The sequence below is a fragment of the Oncorhynchus gorbuscha genome, linkage group LG21 (assembly GCF_021184085.1).
Source record: "Oncorhynchus gorbuscha isolate QuinsamMale2020 ecotype Even-year linkage group LG21, OgorEven_v1.0, whole genome shotgun sequence".
Taxonomy (NCBI): domain Eukaryota; kingdom Metazoa; phylum Chordata; class Actinopteri; order Salmoniformes; family Salmonidae; genus Oncorhynchus; species Oncorhynchus gorbuscha.
Window position 1 is genome coordinate 36,930,485 of NC_060193.1, and position 21,221 is coordinate 36,951,705.

Sequence of the window (21,221 nt, forward strand, 5' to 3'; positions counted from 1 at the left end):
TTCCCCAATCAACAGTCTGGATCTTCCTCTTCTGCCACAGTGGATGAGCTACCTTTTTCTGGAAAATACAGGGCCATTTCACTTTCCCACCGGAAAATGGCAGCTGCTGACCTGTGTGTTGTCACTGAGTGTAGGGTACTATTTGCCTGAAGAGGTGAAATATTGTGATTAACTGTACGCTGTACTTCTGATTCTAATTCTCAAGACAAAAGTTAAAACCCTCAGCCGTGATGTCACCGAGGAGGACCAACAGTGATAAACAAGGATCGTCTGAAAGGGACTGACATGCAGGGATGGAACATAACAATTTTGGGCACTGGCCAGCAGACCACGATTTCTACTAGCCCAGATAACAGTCAGGTCCTAAATCTGTGGCATGCGATGTTTCTATAGGCAAAATTTCACTGCTGTGTCAGGCTAGTTTGGCACATTTTCTACTAACCATTTTACTGCTGTGTCAGGCTAGTTTGGCACATTGTCTACTAGTCCAGTCTGAAAATGATTTCCATCCCTGCTGATATGTATAAATCACTTCCAGGTAATTTGATTAGTCAGAAACATCAGATGCAATCGTGGAACAAAACCGTTTGTGTTTTGTATGTGGAAACATTGAGCCTACAAGTACTTTATGAGCGAGCTAGTTAATGTTAGTTCACCGTTTGTGTAGTCACACTTTTCCACGTGGTGACATGCCAGGGCAGGGATATTTAGCTAATGTTTAGTGTAAGGAAGTGCTATTTCTTATGCTAATGACCAGCTTACTGCTATTACATTGCTATAACTGAGACAACGTATTTTCACAGTGAAACATGTTAGGTCCCATACAGGATAGCTTTCACACAGCGCACACACCAAATCTCCTTTGTTAGCTGAACATTGTGTGACGGCGGGATTCTAGAGTGACGGACGGCCCAGCTGAGCCAATGCAAGAAGACTACCCCCAGCCTGAACCAATCCGAAGAACCGATCTTCTAGAATCAACCTACTTTCTGTTCTGTATAAATTGTGTGTGTAACGGTTAACTCTTTCTCTTTCCTGCTGGTCTTATGGGCTAACGGAAGGGCCGTAATTACGCTGTACCAGATATCTTTACTCTGAATAAACTGTCGCTTGTCGTACAATTTTACCACCTTGTCTGAATCGATCCTTGACCGGCTCGCCCTTCTACATATCCTTTATCAACATTAGCTAGCTAATTACGTTAGCTCATTGTTAGTGTCATCAGACTTTTGCCCAGACCCCATATGTTAGCTATTCCACCAGGGCAGGAATATTTAAAGATAGCTAGTTAGTGCTAATCGCTAACATTAGGCACATTCGCCAGCATGTCACCGCTTGGAAAAGTCAGATTACACCACGATGAGATACAGTGCAACGTTAGCGAATGTAGTGTTAAGGGTTGCGTCAATCAAATCTGGTATCAGGATAAATATGACACTGAGTCACCATATTGTATACTATGTACTTTTTATTAGCTAAGCAATAAGTGGTAAATGCAATTTTCGTATATACGGGTTCGCTGTAACGCCACGCAGGGTAGAACAGAGAACTGACTTGTTCCTGACACAGTTATTATAATATACTCTGACAGAAGTAGTTCCTGCTTCCGAGCCGGCCTGTCAGAGTAGAGACTGGGCGTGGTTTAAACTTACTCAGCCTATCGTTGATTGTTGGCGCACGAGCTGGTCCCAGCCCCCTAGGTGCTTCAGCGGTCAGTCGTTGTAGTTGTGTAGAATATCTATGCGCTCATGCACTCGATACAGCTTTCACACACCTGGCTCCTGTTATCTAACAAAAGACCGTTTGTTCCCTACCCTACGTTCTGTATGTGCCCCCAACAATTCATGATAGCTGCCTACACCCAAGGCCAGCCACAGCCTTTCCACTAGTCACACAATATGTTGCAAAATGTTGCTTTTAACATACACCGACACCCTCATGATACGCCAAGCATATTTTCAATCCTCACAGTAGCCATCCAAGGTGACTAACTAACTAGCCCACCAGGCAATATTTAGATAGCTATATTGCTGCCCTGGTTGGCTAACATTCGCTAGCAGGTCACCACATGAAAAATCATGACTAAACAAACCGTGAGCTAATGTTAACTAGCTGGCTATCTCACAAAGGACTTGTCAATAATATAAGGTCAAAACAGTCATTATGCTAGCCTACGCTGGTTTTCTTTTTACTTGTAAGGAAGGTAACGTGCATTGTACACGTAACTACAGTTGGTGGTTATCTAGCAAATTTTCAAAAGCATCTAGCTAACCACAGATCTTTTACCTAACCAAAATAGCTTGTCAGCAAACAGGGCTTATTCTTACCTTAACACACAGCTCCAGCAATGCCTCTTGTATACAGAGGTCAGAAAACTATACAATTCACGTATGCTTATTGGAGTAGTGGCAGTGGTGTAAACTACTTCAGTAAAAATACTTTAAACTACTACTTAATTAAGTCGTTTTTTTAGTATCTGTACTTTACTGTACTATTTATATTTGACAACTTTTACGTATTTCACTGCAGTTCTAAAGAAAAGAATGTACTTTTTATTCCATACATACCCAAAAGTACTTGCTACATTTCAAATGCTTAGCAGGACAGAAAAACGGTCCAATTCACACGCTTATCAAGAGAACATCCCTGGTCACCCTTACTGTCTCTGGTCTGGCGAACTCACTAAACAAGAATGCTGTGTTTGTCATTTGTATCTGAGTTTTGGAGAGTGCTTCTGGCTATATGTAAAAAATAATAATAATAACAATAATTGCACCATCTGGTTTGCCTATTATAAGGAATTTGACCTCATTTATACTTTTATACTTCAGTATATTTCAGCAAGTACATTTACTTGTAATACTTAACTATATTTAAAACCAAATAGTTTTTGATTTGCACTCAAGTATTATTTTACTGGGTGACTTTTACTCAAGTCATTTTCTATGAAAGTATCTTTACTTTTACTCAAGTATGACAATTGGGTACTTTTTCCACCACAGTAGTGGTTACAATCTGGTACATAGCATACAGGTGAATATATTGACAAAAGTGACCTTGTCCGAGAAAGATTTGCTCAGTATCAAAACTCACTGCAGGATGAGCCAACACAGAACACAGACCTTATATGAAGCAGTTCTAAAATCCTCTATGGTAAAATGAATGGTGGAAAAACGATTGGAATCATTTCCGGGTGTCACCGCTAGGCTTTATGGGTATTATGACTCGTATTGTGGTCCTCAATTCCCGTAGGGATCACGTTCCCATAGCCCTAATTATAAATGTATGCAGTCAATGTACTGTACAATGCTAGGGAAAGCCTCTTCTGAGTGGCATATATTTCACGAGACACTGTTTTTTAGGCATCATTTTCTGAAAATCTGAGATGAGTTCACTTCCCCCAGGGATCACTTTCACGTTCTAAAAATGGGAATATCTCAATTGTATCGTCCTCGCTTCTTTTCTCCTCGTCTCCTCACAACACATTGGAGGAGAAGGTCAGGGGGGCGGTACCTCTGGTTTTCTCATCCAATGGGTTTTGAGAAGGAGACAAGGGGAAAGGAGAGATCGCGTTTGCGAGCCATTGAGATCGTCCCAATGAGTAACATAAACAGCCGTGCCTCTCGCACGGCTTTCGTTTTCGGTCAAACATTGCTATCGATTCATAACTTTCCGAAAGATGGCTGGTTTAGAGCTTTTGTATAGCTGCGTAGCAGGCAATATTACCTGTCCACAAGACGTCGTCGTGTGTTTTGTTCACTGGGAAATTGTAAAGAGTGGGTACAAATGCCTTGGGTTAGGAGATGAGGTGAGTGTGATGCCTGCAGGCTACAAATGATTTAATTTATAATTCCATGTTTTATGGATAAGTGCTTTAGAGTTTACTGACAACTTCCCAATTGGTTAACAACGCCAGATTAGCCGTCTGACATGTATCCTCGCTAACCAACTATAGTTGGCTAGTTAATTTACAAGCATTAATATATATATATACATAGTTGGTACCTTTGTCAATTGGCTAAATTAGCTAGCTATAGCTAACGATAGTTAGTTAGCAAGGCATGTCAGACTGCTAATCTGTTGCTGGTAGCCAGTGGTGATGGTGTCAGCAAACTGGGTTGACAAATCAATACGTTTCTTGAATTTGTATGAATGCCAATATGTAAATAATAGTAATTATTTTGCTTATGTGGATGTGTCTTGTGAATTAGCTTGCCAATCAGGTCTCTAGTTAGATTTTGTAACACGCTAATCAGACAATATACCATAGGTATGACCAAACGATAATACTATTTACTGGTCCAATTACCTTGGTAACCAGTTTATAATTGCAATAAGGCACCTCGTGGGTGTGTGGTATATGGCCAATATACCACGGCTAAGGGCTGTATCCAGGCACTCCGCGTTGTTTGCCATATACCACACTTCCTCGGGCCTTATTGCGTTAATTAACCACCTGCAACTGGAGACTTTAGAAGATGCATGTTTGACCGAAACGAGAACGAAGAGTTATCGCCTAGTTAAAGTTTGTTGAAATGCTGTGCTACGCCTAACCGTACCTAACATGTAATCCCCAATTACAATGGATACCACATCTGTTTGGTTAAATCAAGTTCTTTGCTCTTAAAATCTGTAGCTAGGGCCGTCATTCTTTGAATCTGATCCATCTATGAATATGTGTGGTTACATTCTTTCAGCCTCCTCCTTAGTTTACATTTTAGAAAGTGGCGGGGTTAACATTGGGCTGAAACCCTCATGATTGTGGCTTTAAATAGTTATCTTGAGAGGGTCTGACGTTATGCAACATGACGTGATGATGCATACCTGTAATTATGAATGAATAAATCTGTCATTTACATTTAATTCAGCCTCGGAGTGGTGACAAGAAGTCGGAGTTGCTTCCTACAGGGTGGAATGACAGCAAGGAATTGTACACCCTGCGGTACAAGTCAAATGATGACAAGTCTAATTTCTTGGTCAAAGCCATCACTGTGGATTCCACCTTGATCTTCAACTTAATGGTAACTATACAGCTATTCAAAATGCTATTTCAAGTCTTTCAAGTGGTTATTTCTCAGAAATGTAGTTAGACAACATCTACAGTAGGCCTAAGTGTGACTCTTTTCTATTGTGTCAGGACTCGGCCACTGAACAGGTGTCAGACCTGACAATGAATGTCAGTGATTATGTGGATGCAGATCATTTGCAGACATTTGAAAGGTTGGTCAGTATGTCATATTTTTGGGGATGTATTGAAGTCTTGCTCAATTTGAACCTCACTTAATGGAGCAAAAGTGATGAACAACAGATTTATAAGTATTTGGCTAAGGAAATCCACTGGACCACACGTATAACATTTTTTTCACACACACAAAAAATAGTGACTTACCGAAATACTGCTCCATATTATAGGCCATGCTGTAAATCTTTATATTACACCAATTCTTGCTTTGTTGCCAAGAGTCTTCGATGAGGCCTGGCTAAGTCCAAATATCCCAACCAAGTAAATATTTCTCATCAATCCTTTTACACTGAACAAAAATAGAAACCCAAGATCCCAGAAATGTTCAATAGGCACAAAAAGCATATCTCTAATTTTGTGTTTATCCCTTTTAGTGAGCATTTCTCCTTTGCCAAGATAATCCATCCACCTGGCAGGGGTGGCATATTGAGAATTTTTTATTTTAACTATGCAAGTCGGTTAAGAACAAATTCTTATTTTCAATGACTGCCTAGGAACAGTGGCTTACCTGCCTTGTTCAGGGGCAGAATGACAGATTTGTACCTTGTCAGCTCGGGGATTCGATCTTACAACCTTTTGGTTACTAGTCCAATGCTCTAACAGCTAGGCTACCTGCCGCCCCTGATTAAACCGCATGATCATTACACAGGTGCATCTTGTACGGGGACAATAAAAGGCCACTCTAAAATGTGCAGTTTTGCTGACTGGGAATGTCCACCAGAGCTCTTGCCAGAAAATGCAATGTTCATTTCTCTACCATAAGCTGCCTCCAACAAACATCCTTCTAGAGAATTTGGCAGTACATCCAGCCGGCCCCACAACCGCAGACCACATGTAACCACATCAGCCCAGGACCTCCACATCCTGCTTCTTTACCAACATGGATTGTCTGAGACCAGCTGATAAAACAGTGAGTTTGCAAAACTGAAGAATTTCTGTACAAACTGTCAGAAACCGTCTCCGGTCAGCTCATCTGCTTGCTTGTCGTCCATACCAGGATCTTGGCCTGACTGCAGTTTGGTGTCATAACTGACTTCAAATGCTCGCCTTTGATGGCCACTGACATGCTAGAGAAGAGGGCTCTTCATGGATGAATTCCTGTTTCAACTGTACTGGGCAGATGGTGTCGTGTGAGTGAGAGGTTTGCTGATGTCAACATTGTGAACTGAGTGCCCCATGGTGGGGTTTTGGTATGGGCATGCATAAGCTACGGACAACAAACATGCTTGCTTTTTATCGATTGCAATTTGAATGCACAGGGATGCTGTGATGAGATCCTGGGGCCAATTTTTGTGCTGGTCATTTGCCACATAACCTCTTGTTTCAGCATGTCCACGTGTCTCAAGGATCTGTACACAATTCCTGAGAGCCAAAATGTCCCAGTTCTTCCATGGCCTGCATACTCTCCAGACATGTCACCCATTGAACATGTTTGGGATGCTGTGGATCGACGTCTACGACCGCATGTTCCAGGACCCACCAATGTCCAGAAACTCCTCAACATTCTACTGGTGCCTAATCAGCTCCATGTGAAGGAGATGTCGCGCTGCATGAGACAAATGGTGGTCGCACCAGATATTAACTGTTTTTCTAATCCATGCCCCTCTAAGGTATCTGTGACCAACTGATGCATATCTCTATTCAGTCATGTGATTTGGCGCTGACAGATGGTCGCTCTGGGTTCTTAGGAAACTATGCAGTATTTTTTTTAAATTTTTAACGTATTATTTCTTACTGTTACCCCAAGAAATCTTAAGTCTTGTTACATACAGCCAGGAAGAACTATTGGATATACAATGGGGCAAAAAGTGTTTAGTCAGCCACCAATTGTGCAAGTTATCCCACTTAAAAATATGAGAGGCCTGTAATTTTCATCATAGACAATGAGAAGAAAAAAAATCCAGAAAATCACATTGTAGGATTTTTTATGAATTTATTTACAAATTATGGTGGACAATAAGTATTTGGCCACCTACAAACAAGCAAGATTTCTGGCTCTCACAGACCTGTAACTTCTTCTTTAAGAGGCTCCTCTGTCCTCCACTTGTTACCTGTATTAATGTCACCTGTTTGAACTTGTTATCAGTATAAAAGACACCTGTCCACAACCTCAAACAGTCACACTCAACTCCACTATGGCCAAGACCAAAGAGCTGTCAAAGGACACCAGAAACAATTGTAGACCTGCACCAGGCAGGGAAGACTGAATCTGCAATAGGTAAGAAATCAACTGTGGGAGCAATTATTAGGAAATGGAAGACATACAAGACCACTGATAATCTCCCTCGATCTGGGGCTCCACGCAAGATCTCACCCCGTGAGCAAAAATCCCAGAACCACACGGGGGGACAAAGAATGCTGAGTTGCATCCAAAGAACACCGTACCTACTGTGAAGCATGGGGGTGGAAACATCATGCTTTGGGGCTGTTTTTCAAAGGGACCAGGTTGACTGATCCGTGTAAAGGAAATAATGAATGGGGCCATGTATTTTGAGAGAACCTCTTTCCATCAGCAAGGGCATTGAAAATGAAATTTGGCTGGGTCTTTCAGCATGACAATGATCCCAAACACACCACCCGGGCAACGGAGTGGCTTCGTAAGAAGCATTTCAAGGTCCTGGAGTGGCCTAGCCAGTCTCCAGATCTCAACCCCATAGAAAATCTTTGGAGGGAGTTGAACGTCAGTGTTGCCCAGCAACAGCCCCAAAATATCACTGCTCTAGAGATCTCCATGGAGGAATGGACCAAAATACCAGCAAGTGTGTGAGAACCTTGTGAAGACTTACAGAAAATGTTTGACCTCTGTTATATACCCTTTGTTGGCAATGACAAAGTATTGAGAAACTTGTCATTGACCAAATACTTATTTTCCACCATCATTTGCAAATAAATTCATAAATCCTACAATGTGATTTTCTTGATATTTTTTCTCTCATTTTGTCTGTCATAGTTGACGGGTACCTATGATAAATTACAGGCCTCATCTTTTTAAGTGGGAGAACTTGCACAATTGGTGGCTGACTAAATACTTTTTTGCCCCACTGTAAGAGCACCGTCAACTTACCAACATTACGACGTTCCCAAGCGGATCCTCTGTTTGGACCACCACCCAGGACAATGGCTCAGAGCCCAGTAGGCGACCCAAAACAACTGCGGTGTTCTGGCCAGGCTCCTTAGACTGGATCACTTCTCCCGCGTATACTACTCGCCTGTGTCCAGTCTCTTGACAACAAGGTAGACGAAATTCGAGCAAGGGTTGCTTTCCAGAGAGACTAACATTCTCTGTTTCATGGAAACATGGCTCACTCGGGATACGTTATCAAAGTCTGTACAGCCACCTGGATTCTTCACGCATCGAAACCAACATCTCTGGTAAGAAGTGCGGGAGTGTATGCCTTATGATTAACGAGTCGTGGTGTGATTATAACAACATACAGGAACTCAAGTCCTTTTGTTCACCTAAACTAGAGTTCCTTACAATCAAATGCCGACCGCATTCTCTACCAAGAGAATTCTCTTCGATTAGAATCACAGCCCTGTGTGTCCCCCCCCCCCCCCCCATCAACCAGACACCTCAACTGCCCTGAAAGAACCTCATTGGACTCTATGTAAACTGGAAACAACATCCTGAGGCTGCATTTATTGTAGCTGGGGATTTTAACAAAGCTACTCTGAAAACAAGGCTCCCTAAATTTAATCAGCATATCGACTGCGTAACCCAGGCGGGCAGCATTCTAGATCATTGCTACTCTAACTTCTGCGACGCATACAAAGCCCTCCTTTCGGCAAATCTGACCACGACTCCATAGTGTTGCTCCCAGCCTATAGACAGAAACTAAAACGGGAAACTCCTGTGCTCAGGTCTGTTCAACGCTGGTCTGACTAATCAGATTCCACTCTTAAAGATATGTTAAGGTTAGCCTCAGACAACATTGAGATATCCGCATATACATGCTGATTCGATGAGCGAGCTTATTAGCAAGTGCATCGGTGATGTTGTACCCACGGTGACTAAAACCTTCCCTCAATCAGAAACCGTGGGTTGATTGCAGCATTCGCTCAACTGAAAGCGCGAGCCACTGCTTTTAATCATGGCGAGGCGACCGGAAACATGAGTGAATACAGTGTAGCTATTCCCTCCACAATGCAATCAAACAAGCCAAGTGTCCGTATAGAGACAAAGAGTCACAATTCAATGGCTCAGACACGAGAGGTGTGTGGCAGGGTCTACAGAAAATCACGGATTACAAAAAGACGGCCAGCCTCGCTGCGGACAGTCTTGCTCCCAGACAAACCTAACAACCTCTTTGCTCGCTTTGAGGACAATACAGTACCACTGGCACGGCCCGCTACCAAAACCTGCGGGCGCTCTTTCACCGCAGCCAACGTGAGTATAACATTTAAACATGTTAACTCTCACAAGGCTGCCGGACCAGACGGCATCCCTAGCCGAGTCCTCAGTGCATGCCCAAACTAGCTGGCTGGTGTGTTTACGGACATAATCAATCCTGAGCTCTTTCTGCTGTTCCCACATTGCAAGAGGGCCACCATTGTTCCTGTTCCCAAGAAAGCTAACTGAGCTAAACGACTCACTTCCATCATCATGAATCGCTTTGAAACTAGTCCAGGATCATATCACCTCCACCTCAACCCACTCCAACTTGCTTACCGCCCCAATAGGTCCACACACGTCACAATTGCAATCACACTGCACACTGCCCTAACCCACGTGGACAGTAGGAATACTTAAGTGAGAATGCTGTTCATCGATTACAGCTCAGCATTTAACACCATAGTACCCTCCCAACTTGTCATTAAGCTCGAGACCATCGGTCTCGACCCCGCCCTGTGCAACTGGGTCCTGGAGTTTCTGACAGGCCGCCATCAGGTGGTGAGGGTAGGAAACATCACCATCCGCTGATCCTCAACACTGGGGCCACACAAGGGTGCGTTCTCAGCCCTCTCCTGTACTCCCTGTTCACCCATGACTGCGTGGCCATGCACGCCTCCAACTCAAATCATCAAGTTTACAGATGACACTACAGTGGTAGGCTTGATTACCAACAACGAGACTGCCTACAGGGAGGAGGTGGTGGCAAGAAAATAACCTCACTCAACATCAACAAAACACAGATGATTGTGGACTTCAAGAAACAGCAGAGGGAGCACCCCCCCCCCCCCCCCTATCCACATTGATGGGACAGTAGTGGAGAAGGTGGAAGGTTTTATGTTCCTGGGCGTACACATCACAGACAAACTGAAATGGTCCACCCACACAGTGTTGTGAAGAAGGTGCAACAGTGTCTCTTCAACCTCAGGAGGCTGAAGAAATTTGGCTTTTCACCAAAAACACTCACAAATCTTTACAGATGCACAATCGAGAGTATCCTGTCAGGCTGTATCACCGCCTAGGACGGCAACCGCTCAGCCCACAAACGTAAGGCTCTCCAGAGGGTGGTGCGGTCTGTACAACGCATCGCTGGGGGGGCATGGTACCTTCCCTTAAGGACACCTACACTACCCGATGTCACAGGAAGACCAAAAAGATAATCAAGGACAACAACCACCCGAGCCACTGCCTGTTCACCCCGCTATTATCCAGAAGGCAAGGTCAGTACAGGTGCATCAAAGCTGGGACGGAAGCTGTTTTTCAGTCTCTCGATCTCTCAAGGCCATCAGACTGTTTAACAGCTATCACTAACATTGAGTGGCTGCTGCCCACATACTGACTCAAATCTCTAGCCACTTTAATAATAAAAAATTTGATATAATAAATGTATCACTAGTCACTTTAATCAATGCCACTTACCCTACATTACTCATCTCATATGTACAGTGGGGAGAACAAGTATTTGATACACTTTTTTTACACTTACAAAGCATGTAAAGGTCTGTAATTTGTCATAGGTACACTTCAACTGTGAGAGAAGGAATCTAAAACACAAATCACACATTGTATGATTTTTAAATAATTCATTTGCATTTTATTGCATGACATGTATTTGATCACCTACCAACCAGTAAGAATTCCGGCTGTCACAGACCTGTTAGTTTTTCTTTAAGAAGCCCTCCTGTTCTCCACTCATTCCCTGTATTAACAGCACCTGTTTGAACTCGTTACCTGTATAAAAGACACCTGTCCACACACTCAATCAAACAGACTACAACCTCTCCACAATGGCCAAGACCAGATAACTGTGTAAGGACATCAGGGATAAAATTGTAGACCTACACAAGGCTTGGATGGGCTACAGGACAATAGGCAAAGCAGCTTGGTGAGAAGGCAACCGCTGTTGGCGCAATTATTAGAAAATGGAAGAAGTTCAAGATGACGGTCAATCACCCTCAGTCTGGGGCTCCATGCAAGATCTCGCCTCGTGGGGTATCAATGATCATGAGGAACGTGAGGGATCAGCCCAGAACTACATGGCAGGACCTGGTCAATGACCTGAAGAGAGCTGGGCCGTCATGGATTAAAATCCTGCAGCGCACGCAAGGTCCCCTTGCTCAAGCCAGCGCATGTCCAGGTCCGTCTGAAGTTTGCCAATGACCGTACAGCCCCCAAGAACATCATCCCAACCATGAAGCATGGTGGTGGCAACAATTCTTTCGGGATGCTTTTCTGCAAAGGGGACAGGACTACTGCATCGTATTGAGGGGAGGATGGATGGGGACATGTAGCGCGAGATCTTGGCCAACAACCTCCTTCCCTCAGTAAGAGCATTGAAGATGGGTCGTGGCTGGGTCTTCCAGCATGACAATGACCCGAAAAACACAGCCAGGGCAACTAAGGAGTGGCTCCGTAAGAAGCATCTCAAGGTCCTGGAGTGGCGTAGCCAGTCTCCAGACCTGAACCCGATAGAACATCTTTGGAGGGAGGTGATTTTCTGGATTTTTGTTTTAGATTCCATTTCTCATAGTTGAAGTGTACCTAAGATTTTAAAAATTACAGACCTCTACATGCTTTGTAAGTAGGAAACCTGCAAAATCGGCAGTGTTATCAAATACTTGTTCTCCCCACTGTATATACTGTGCTCTCTACCATCTACTGCATCTTACCTATGCCTCACGGCCATCGCTCATCCATATATTTTATATGTACATATTCTTATTCATTCCTTTACACTTTGGTGAAATTGTTACATTACTGCATGGTCGGAACTAGAAGCAGAAGCATTTCGCTGCACAAGCATTACCATGTGTATGTGACCAATAAAATTTGATTTGAAATCCATAGATTAGGACCTAAACAATTGCCTGATATCTTTATGAACTCAATAAACCCTTTATTGTTGCTCTTGTGTTTTTATATTTTTGTTCAGTGTAGATACAATGACAAGTATGAATCAAAGCTCCTTGCGACAAAATACATTTTCATGCATTACAATTTTTATTCCAGATTTGTACAGAATTTACCTTACTATTCCTATAATTATCTAAAACGTGTTGGTATTGACATGATCCTCCTCTCTGTCAGTGTATTCAAGAATGCAGAAGATTTGTCTCAGAAGGTGAAGAGCCAGCTCCTTCCCTCAGTGCCCGTGCCAAGAAAGGAAGAAAAGAGTAGCAGAGAGAAATCCAATGACTCCCAGCCGGACAGTGACCCTCTCTGCATTCCCACGAGGCATCCACAGAGCAGTAGGCAGCCTAACTGGTTTGTACAACATACCTTACTACAGGGTTCTTCAACTAGTGAATGTTGTGAATGTTGGGCCAGTTGATGTTCACCTTTAGTAAAGAAGAACATGACTTGAATACCCCTACTGTACTTTATCAGCTGTAGTCACTGATTTATACTGACTGTTTAGCCTAGTAACATTACAAAATTGTATTTATGTATATGTTACTCGTTTCAGGAAAGTAGGTGATGCACGTCACTAATTTACAGGAGTGGCATTTGAATGTAAACACTTCGTGTCCAATTTCAAAAATTCTCCAGTAAAGGCCTTGCTTTTATTTCTTAACTCGCAACCATAAGCTAATTTCTGTAATTGGCTTGCCATTAACTTATAAATAATGACTACGTTTATTTTCATGTAGTAATGAATACAGATTAGCTTAAGTGAAGATGTCAGCTATATGATATGGTCATTATTTGAACTGGCTAGCCAGCTTCCTTAATGTTATCTAGCTAGTTAACAAGCTAGAAATCTAGTTGCCTGGTTTGCTATATTGACATACATTTTTTTTAAAGGATTGGTTTATTGGCGGTAAAATACACCAATTATGCTATTTTGGACCACCAGGACAAATTTGATGTCGAAGACAAAATGATGTCACTGACAACTGTCAACAGATATATCAATAGACACGGTATAAACCAGCACTTAGTCTTAATCTGTTTTAGTACATGGCCTCATTTGAATCCTTAAAGAGATGGGTGGGGCTAAAGCTTAAGAGCGTGTGACCGATGCTGAATGGTTGTAGACAGAGCTCTCCAGTAGGTGTACCAAAACATTCAAGAGCCATTTTCTCATAAGTGGGGTTTATCAACTTTCAGAGCAGAATTACTGTCCCATTGTTTCTCAACTCAAGTGTATGATATACAATGTATGATTTCTCAGTCTTTTATCCAATCTTTTTTCCAATGTAAACTATTTCAATTTTTGCTACATAAGACCGACTTGAGCCGTTCGGTCACATATGATAGGGTAGGTTAAAGCTTCACACAGTAGTCTGTCAACTGTTTTGATTTACTATAACTGGATGGACAGAATTGAATTTAAATGTAAACTGAGTATACATAATATTAACACCTGCCTTTTCCATGACAGACTGACTAGGTTTCACCTATGTTCTCTTATTGATTTCACGTGTTAATTCCACTTCAATCAGTGGGGAGAAGGTTCAAGAAAGATTTAAGCCTTGAGACATGGATTGTGTATGTGTGCGCTATTCAGGGTGAATCGGCAAGACGAAAGATTTAAGTGCCTTTGAACCGGGTATGGTAGCCGTGCTCACCAGTTTGTGTGTCAAGAACTGCAATACTGCTGTGTTTTTCATACTCAACAGTTTCCAGTGTGTATCAGGAATGGTCCACCACCCAAAGGACATCCAGCCAACTTGCCACAACTGTGGGAAGCATTGGAGTCAACATGGGCCAGCAATCCATGCTCTGAAGAATTGAGGCTGTTCTGATGGCCAAATGTTTTGCAACTCAATGTTAAGAAGGTGTTCTTATGTTTGGTATACTCAGATTATTTAAACAGGGAATCTCATTGTGACCAAGGCCTCTTTTACTTGGGAGCCCTGTACACAATCATACATATTTACAATTCGAATGTCATAAACATTTACAAGTGAATTTATTTATTTACAAAACACGATCATGGAAAAATAAACGCATTCCTAAGTTTTAAAAAAGTCATCACCAAATTTGATAACTGCCTGGTACTCTGTCCCTCTAATCACTGACATTAACACAAATCTAATCTCGAACTTCATGAGTGGTCTTGTTGCGCATCATTTCTATAGGCTATGCAACTTTCCTAATATTAAGCACATTGCTTCTCTTTACACCAGGAGTATAGCCTACCTGGCTGGCATGAAAATGAACAATGGGATAATTGTCCTCCATTCGCTATTTAAGTGCATAGATTACATTTATTTTTTTCCCTGCTGCCTGTTTTGAGATGGGTGCATGATAATGGTCTTTTCTAAATCGAAACAAATTTCACATGTATAGTTGACGTTTACATACACTTAGGTTGGAGTCATTGAAACTTGTTTTTCAACCACTCCACACATTTATTGTTAACAAACTATAGTTTTGGCAAGTTGGTTAGAATATCTACTTTGTGCATGACTCACACCATTTCCCCAACAATTATTTCACTAATCTCCCATTCGCTGCCGCTAGAAAAACATTCCCCACAGGATGATGCTGCTACCCATCCTTCACCGTAGGGATGGTGCCAGGTTGCCTCCAGACATGATGCGTGGCATGAAGACCAAAGAGTTCAACCATGGTTTCATCAGACCAGTCTCTCTTGTTACTCATGGTGCCTTTTGGCAAACTCTAAGTGGGCTGTTGTGCCTTTTTTACTGAGGATTGGCTTTTGCCTGGCCACTACCATACAGGCCTGATTGGTGGAGTGCTGCAGAGATGGTTGTCCTTCTGGAAGGTTCTCCCATCTCCAAGGAGGAACTCTGTCAGAGTGACTATTGGGTTCTTGGTCACCTCCCTGACCAAGTCCCTTCTCTTGCGATTGCGCAGTTTGGCCGGGCGGCCAAATCTGGAACCATCAAGACACTTCCTAAACTTCTTCCATTTAAGAATGATGAAGGCCACTGTGTCTTGGGGACCTTCAATTCTGCAGAAATGTTTTGGTACCCTTTCCCAGATCTGTGCCTCGACATAATTATGTCTCTGAGCTCTACGGACAATTCCTTCAACCTCATGGCTTGTTTTTTGCTCTGACATGCACTGTCAACTGTGGGGCTTTTTAATTTTATGTATAGTTATGTGCCTTTCCAAATCATGTCTCAAGTTGGATTTACCACCGGTGGAGTCCAAGATGAAGAAACATCTCAAGGATGATCAATGGAAGCAGGGTGCACCTGATCTCATTAGTATTTTTTTTTGTTAGCTTTGTTGTGCGCTTTAAAAAAAAACTTAAAATAAAAATTGGTTCAGAATAAGGCTAAGACTGGAAAAAGTTAAGGGGGTCTGAATTACATTCCAAATTAACTGTAAGGTCCCATAGTTGACAGTGTGTCAGAGCAGAAACTATTCCATGAAGTCCAAGGAACTATCCATAGATATCTGAGAGAATTGTGATGAGACATAAATCTGGGGTGTTTCCAAGAGCACAGTGGTCTCCATTAGCTTCAGAACAAGAATGTCAAAGGCCTTTAGTGGCCCAGACTTGAATCCCATTTTAAATTCTGTGGAAATACTTGATTGCCATTCACTGCCGCTCCCCATCTGCCTTAACAGAGCTTGAGAATCTCCAAGGAAGAATGGGAGAAAATCCCCAAATCCAGATGTGTAAAGCTGATCCAGACATACCCAAGACTACTCAAAGCTGTATTTGCCAACAAAGGTGCTTCTACAAAGTATTGACTGAGGGGTGTGAATACTTATGTGAATTAGATGTCAGTACTTCATTTGCTGAAATTGCATGTGTGAGGAATTGATTTAAACCATTTGGAAATCTAGGCTGTAGCACTTACATTTGGAATAAGTCAAGGGGTATGAGTACTTTCTGAAGTTACTGTAAATTTATCCGGTGTTCTTCCCAAAAACTGTAAGGTGGACGCTGTACCACTTTATAAACATATTTTATTTATTTAACTTAAGGCAACAAAAAAAGTTTCTTCTCTAAATGGCAGTTACAGGTGTTCAAAAACGCAGGCCAATGGGCGGCAATTTTTCGAGTTCAGCTCATATCGCCTGTAGAGTCTTCTTGGGTTGCAACATTCGCCTTCATTAAAAGGGATAGTCACACTCCTGCTGTGGGCCTTGCCACAATACACCATGAATACATGTTTCAGTACCAGGGTTGAAAGCTATTTTCTTCTGGGGGGAAAAAAGTGTATTTATATGTACAGTTGAAGTCGGAAGCATTCATACACTTAGGTTGGAGTCATTAACTCGTTTTTCAACCACTCCGCAAATTTCTTGTTTAATGTCCTAACCGACCTGCCAAAGCTATAGTATATCTAGTTGTGTCATGCAAAGTAATTTCAAACAATTGTTTACGGACAGATTATTTCACTGTATCACAATTCCAGTGGGTCAGAAGTTTACATACACTAAGTTGACTGTGCCTTTAAACAGCCTAGAAAATTCCAGAAAATGATGTCATGGCTTTAGAAGCTTCTAATCGGTTAATGGACATAATTTGAGTCAATTGGAGGTGTACCTGTGGATGTATTTCAAGGTCTCCCTTCAAACTATGTGCCTCTGCTTGACATCATGGGAAAATCCCCCCACAAAAAATTGCAGACCTACACAAGTCTGGTTCATCCTTGGGGGCGATTTCCAAATGCCTGAAGGTACCACTTTCATCTGCACAAACAATAGTACGCAAGTATAAACACCAGCCGTCTTACTGCTCAGTAAGGAGACGCGCTCTCTCCTAGAGATGAACGTACTTTGGTGCCAAAAAATGCAAATCAATGGCATCATGAGGCAGGAAAATGATGTGGATATATTGAAGCAACATCTCAAGACATCAGTTAGAGTTAAAGCTTGGTCGCAAATGGGTCTTCCAAATGGAAAATGACCCAAGCATACCTCCACAGTTGTGGCAAAATGGCCTAAGGACAACAAAGTCAAGGTATTGGAGTGGCCATCACAAAGCCCTGACCTCAATCCCATAGAAATTGTGGGCAGAACTGAAAAAGCGCGTGCGAGCAAGGAGGCCTACAAACCTGACTCAGTTACACCAGCTGTCAGGCGGAATGGGCCAAAATTCTCCTAACTTATTGTGGAAGGCTACCCAAAATGTTGACCCAAGTTAAACAATTTAAAGGCAATGCTACCGAATAGTATGTAAACTTCTGACCCACTGGCAATTTGAAATAAATAAAAGCTTAAATAAATAATTCTCTATTCTGACATTTCACATTCTTAAAATAAAGTGGTGATCATAACTGACCCAAGATGGGGAATGTCAGGAATTGTGAAACTGAGTTAATTTAAAAATATATATATATTTGGTGTATGTAAACTTCCGACTTCAACTGTAAGTGATACTATATTGACTTGCATGCATACTTTTCACATTTTTGTTTTTCAATCAAGACCCCTGCAGGCGAACGGCACAACGTACAATATTGTATTTAGTTGGCAGCTGACGTGAATTGGTTGTTGGCTGTACAATCAAATCAACCAGTTTTCCACTTTGGATCAATAGATTTAGTTGACATCTGACAATACCTTGCATGGGTACAACTATATATGCGGTCTTTCATTTTCCGTGATACGATACCACATGACGCAGACCTAATCTCTTGAGTGAAACAGTCCTAATGTAGGAAAAAAAGACTTCCTCATGTTGTCACCCAGATTCACATTTATTTATTTTGCAAGCTATAACTCACTATTTTAACAAAGTAGGTTTTAAAAGACCATAACGTGAAGTCTGCTTTGAGATACACTCTAGTGGTGTCATGTGTTTTTCAGGCCAGACCCCATGGCTCCTTTCGCTGCAGGTGGAGCCGATCTGGATCCCTTTGGGTGAGTTTCCCTCCTGCACTCGGCAATGGTAGAACAAGAGACTATAAAGCAGGCGTTGGACCATTCCTCACTATGGCTGGGCTTTTTTACCAAAAATGTTTGAACTGTACATTTGACTGCAAAGCAATTGTTTTCTTTGAATTTAAACCACTAGGCGCTAAAGACATTAATCCAACCACTCTGACAATGTAGATGGTATTCATTTAAAGGACTATTCAAAATTTGTTGACATCTTCATATATTTTAATTTACATGACTTGAATTATGCTGACAATGAAGATCAGGCTCAAATATTAGGAAAGTGGATTATTATTGAGTCACTATCACAGCAAATAGCATTTTCTATCTAATGCAATAGACCAATGACGGGCTCTGTTTCTGTGTCTCCCAGTGGTCGTGGAGGAGGGATGATCGTGGACCCTTTGAGGGCTGGTTACCCCCGCTCAGGGTTTGACCCCTCTGGTGGGCTCCCTGGAATCCTGCCGCCGGGAGCTGTGCCGCCCGGGGCCCGCTTTGACCCCTTTGGGCCTGTCGGAAGACACAGACCTGGGTAAGAGTTATTTTCTTGAATTTTATTTTGGGTATTACCAATGTCCACCATTTTAGAAGGCATTCATAAGTAGTAGTATTCTTAAATTTGTAAATGTTAGTAAGCTATAAATGTCTATTTACAGACTTTGAACTATTGATTATATTAATTATTTACAGTATTAATGTATGAACTGTACACCTTATTAATCATTAATGCATAATTGGAAAGTTGTAAGTATCTATTTATTGCTTACTAGCTTACATTTGTAGGAGTGATGGTCAATAAACTACACTGAAGAAAAATATAATGCCACATGTAAAGTTTGAGCACATTAGCTGACATAAAAGATCCCAGAAATGTTCCATACGCATAAAGCTTTTTTTTGTTTGCACCATTTTGATAATCTATCCACCTGATAGGTGTGCAATATCAAGAAGCTGATTTAAACAGCATGATCATTACACAGGTGCACCTTGTGGTGTGGATAATAAAGGCAACTAAAATGTGCAGTTTTGTCACATAGCACAATGGCACAGATGTCTCAAATATTGAGGAAGCATGCAATTGGCATGACAACTGCAGGAATGTCCACCAGCGCTGTTACCAGAGAATTTAATGGTAATTTCTCAACCATAAACAAAGGCAGCTTAAACGTTGTTTTAAAGAATTTGGCTGCATGTCCAACCGGCCTCATGTAACCACGCCAGCCCAGGACCTCCACATCCTGCTTCTTTACCTGCGGGATCGCATGAGACCAGCCACCTGATGAAACTGAGGAGTATTTTTGTCTGTAAGAAAGCCATTTTTGTGTGGGGGAGGGGGAGAAGTGTTTCCGATTTGGCTAGGCATGGTTCCCCAGTGGGTGAGCCTATGCCCACCCATGGCTGCTCCCCTGCTGAGTTATGTGAAATACATAGATTATGTCCTAATGCATTTATTTCAATTTACTGTAACTCAGTGAAATCGTTTTATTTTTGTTCATAATATTTCAAAATGCCTTCAATGTTTATTTATTTATTACTAGTTATAGCGTGTAACCTCACTTTTATATTATGGGATTTATTTGACATGAATAAGTGCACAATAAATATCAATCCAAGTGTGCCTGAGTTAGGAAAAGAGATGGCTTTTAATCTGTATGTTGGGTAAGAAAGTGAAGGCTATTGTAAACACACAGGTATTTGAGATGCAATATGTCAGTCTATGTAACTGAAGTCAAGGTACAATTCTTCTAGGCTGTCATCTAAGAGTGAAAAAATGGCTGGTGTGGTGGGCCGTCACAGAAATTGCCCACCAGGTATGTCTTGAGTGGGGCACTTGTCGACGAGTATTATTTATGGATGTATGACTGTATTATGCTCTGTGGTTTCCAGGCCAGACCCAGATCACATGCCGCCGCCAGGCTACGATGACATGTTCATGTAGAAGAAAAGGCACTCCTCCGCTCCTCACACTTCCTGGACCTGTGAGGAATACACACTTAGACAGGCTCTGGAACTTTGGCAAAAATATATATAAAAAATAATAATACCTCCCGCTTTGACACTTCCTGGCAGCTCAATGTGTAGTTTGTTCATGCGCATGCATGATCTATGTGCAGAATTTGTTTTGCTTGAATTAGTAACGAAATCCCTAGTTGGAAAGTAACTGTTTTTCTGGAAGCTGTGTAATTTTCCCTCATGTGGGCCAGCCCCTTAGCAATTCGGTTTCAACCAATGAGCTTCAGCCCTCGTCATGCAAGTGACCGCTAGCAAGATGCACAAACAGCAGAGTGAGAGAGCAATAACGTGGTGCACATAGGTGGCACTACCTTCCGAACTACTGGGTTAAAAAGTATACAAAAGTACTGGAGAATCCCTTCTCATAAAACTGTTTGACTAATTTGTTCAGTGTGGAATAAAGCTACTTTTTTTGGGGGGGGATGGGATTATTTGTTGGGGTTCTAATTTAAACAACATTTTGGAGTTCATAGTCAAATGTCCAAGCAGTTAATATTTGTTTTGATTTTCAAATGCTGCTTGCAAAGACTGGCTTTTGCTGCTTGTGTCCCCAAAAGTAAAATGTAGAACTTGTCCAAATAGTTTTACAATCGAAGTCATTCGGAAACACCTACAGCATTAGAACTTAATGATTGATCCAAGTTGTCTGCTACCCAACTTAACATAATAGTTTGCTTTTACTGACATCTTATTAAAATGTTTTTCAGACTTCACTGGTTTATGTCCAGCAAAATGTTGTAATAAAATATTTATTACATTGTT

General features: G+C 41.8%; 1 protein-coding gene across 1 annotated transcript; it reads left to right on the forward strand.

Annotated features, from left to right (window-relative positions):
• Positions 1 to 3,565: 3,565 nt before the first annotated feature.
• Positions 3,566 to 21,221, forward strand: psmf1 (proteasome inhibitor subunit 1). The gene is made up of 7 exons (XM_046319219.1): positions 3,566 to 3,808; positions 4,869 to 5,021; positions 5,138 to 5,220; positions 12,720 to 12,896; positions 18,375 to 18,428; positions 18,820 to 18,978; positions 20,334 to 21,221. Exons 1-7 carry the CDS (start codon positions 3,680 to 3,682, stop codon positions 20,383 to 20,385), a joined length of 807 nt encoding a protein of 268 aa, XP_046175175.1. The 5' UTR covers positions 3,566 to 3,679; the 3' UTR covers positions 20,386 to 21,221.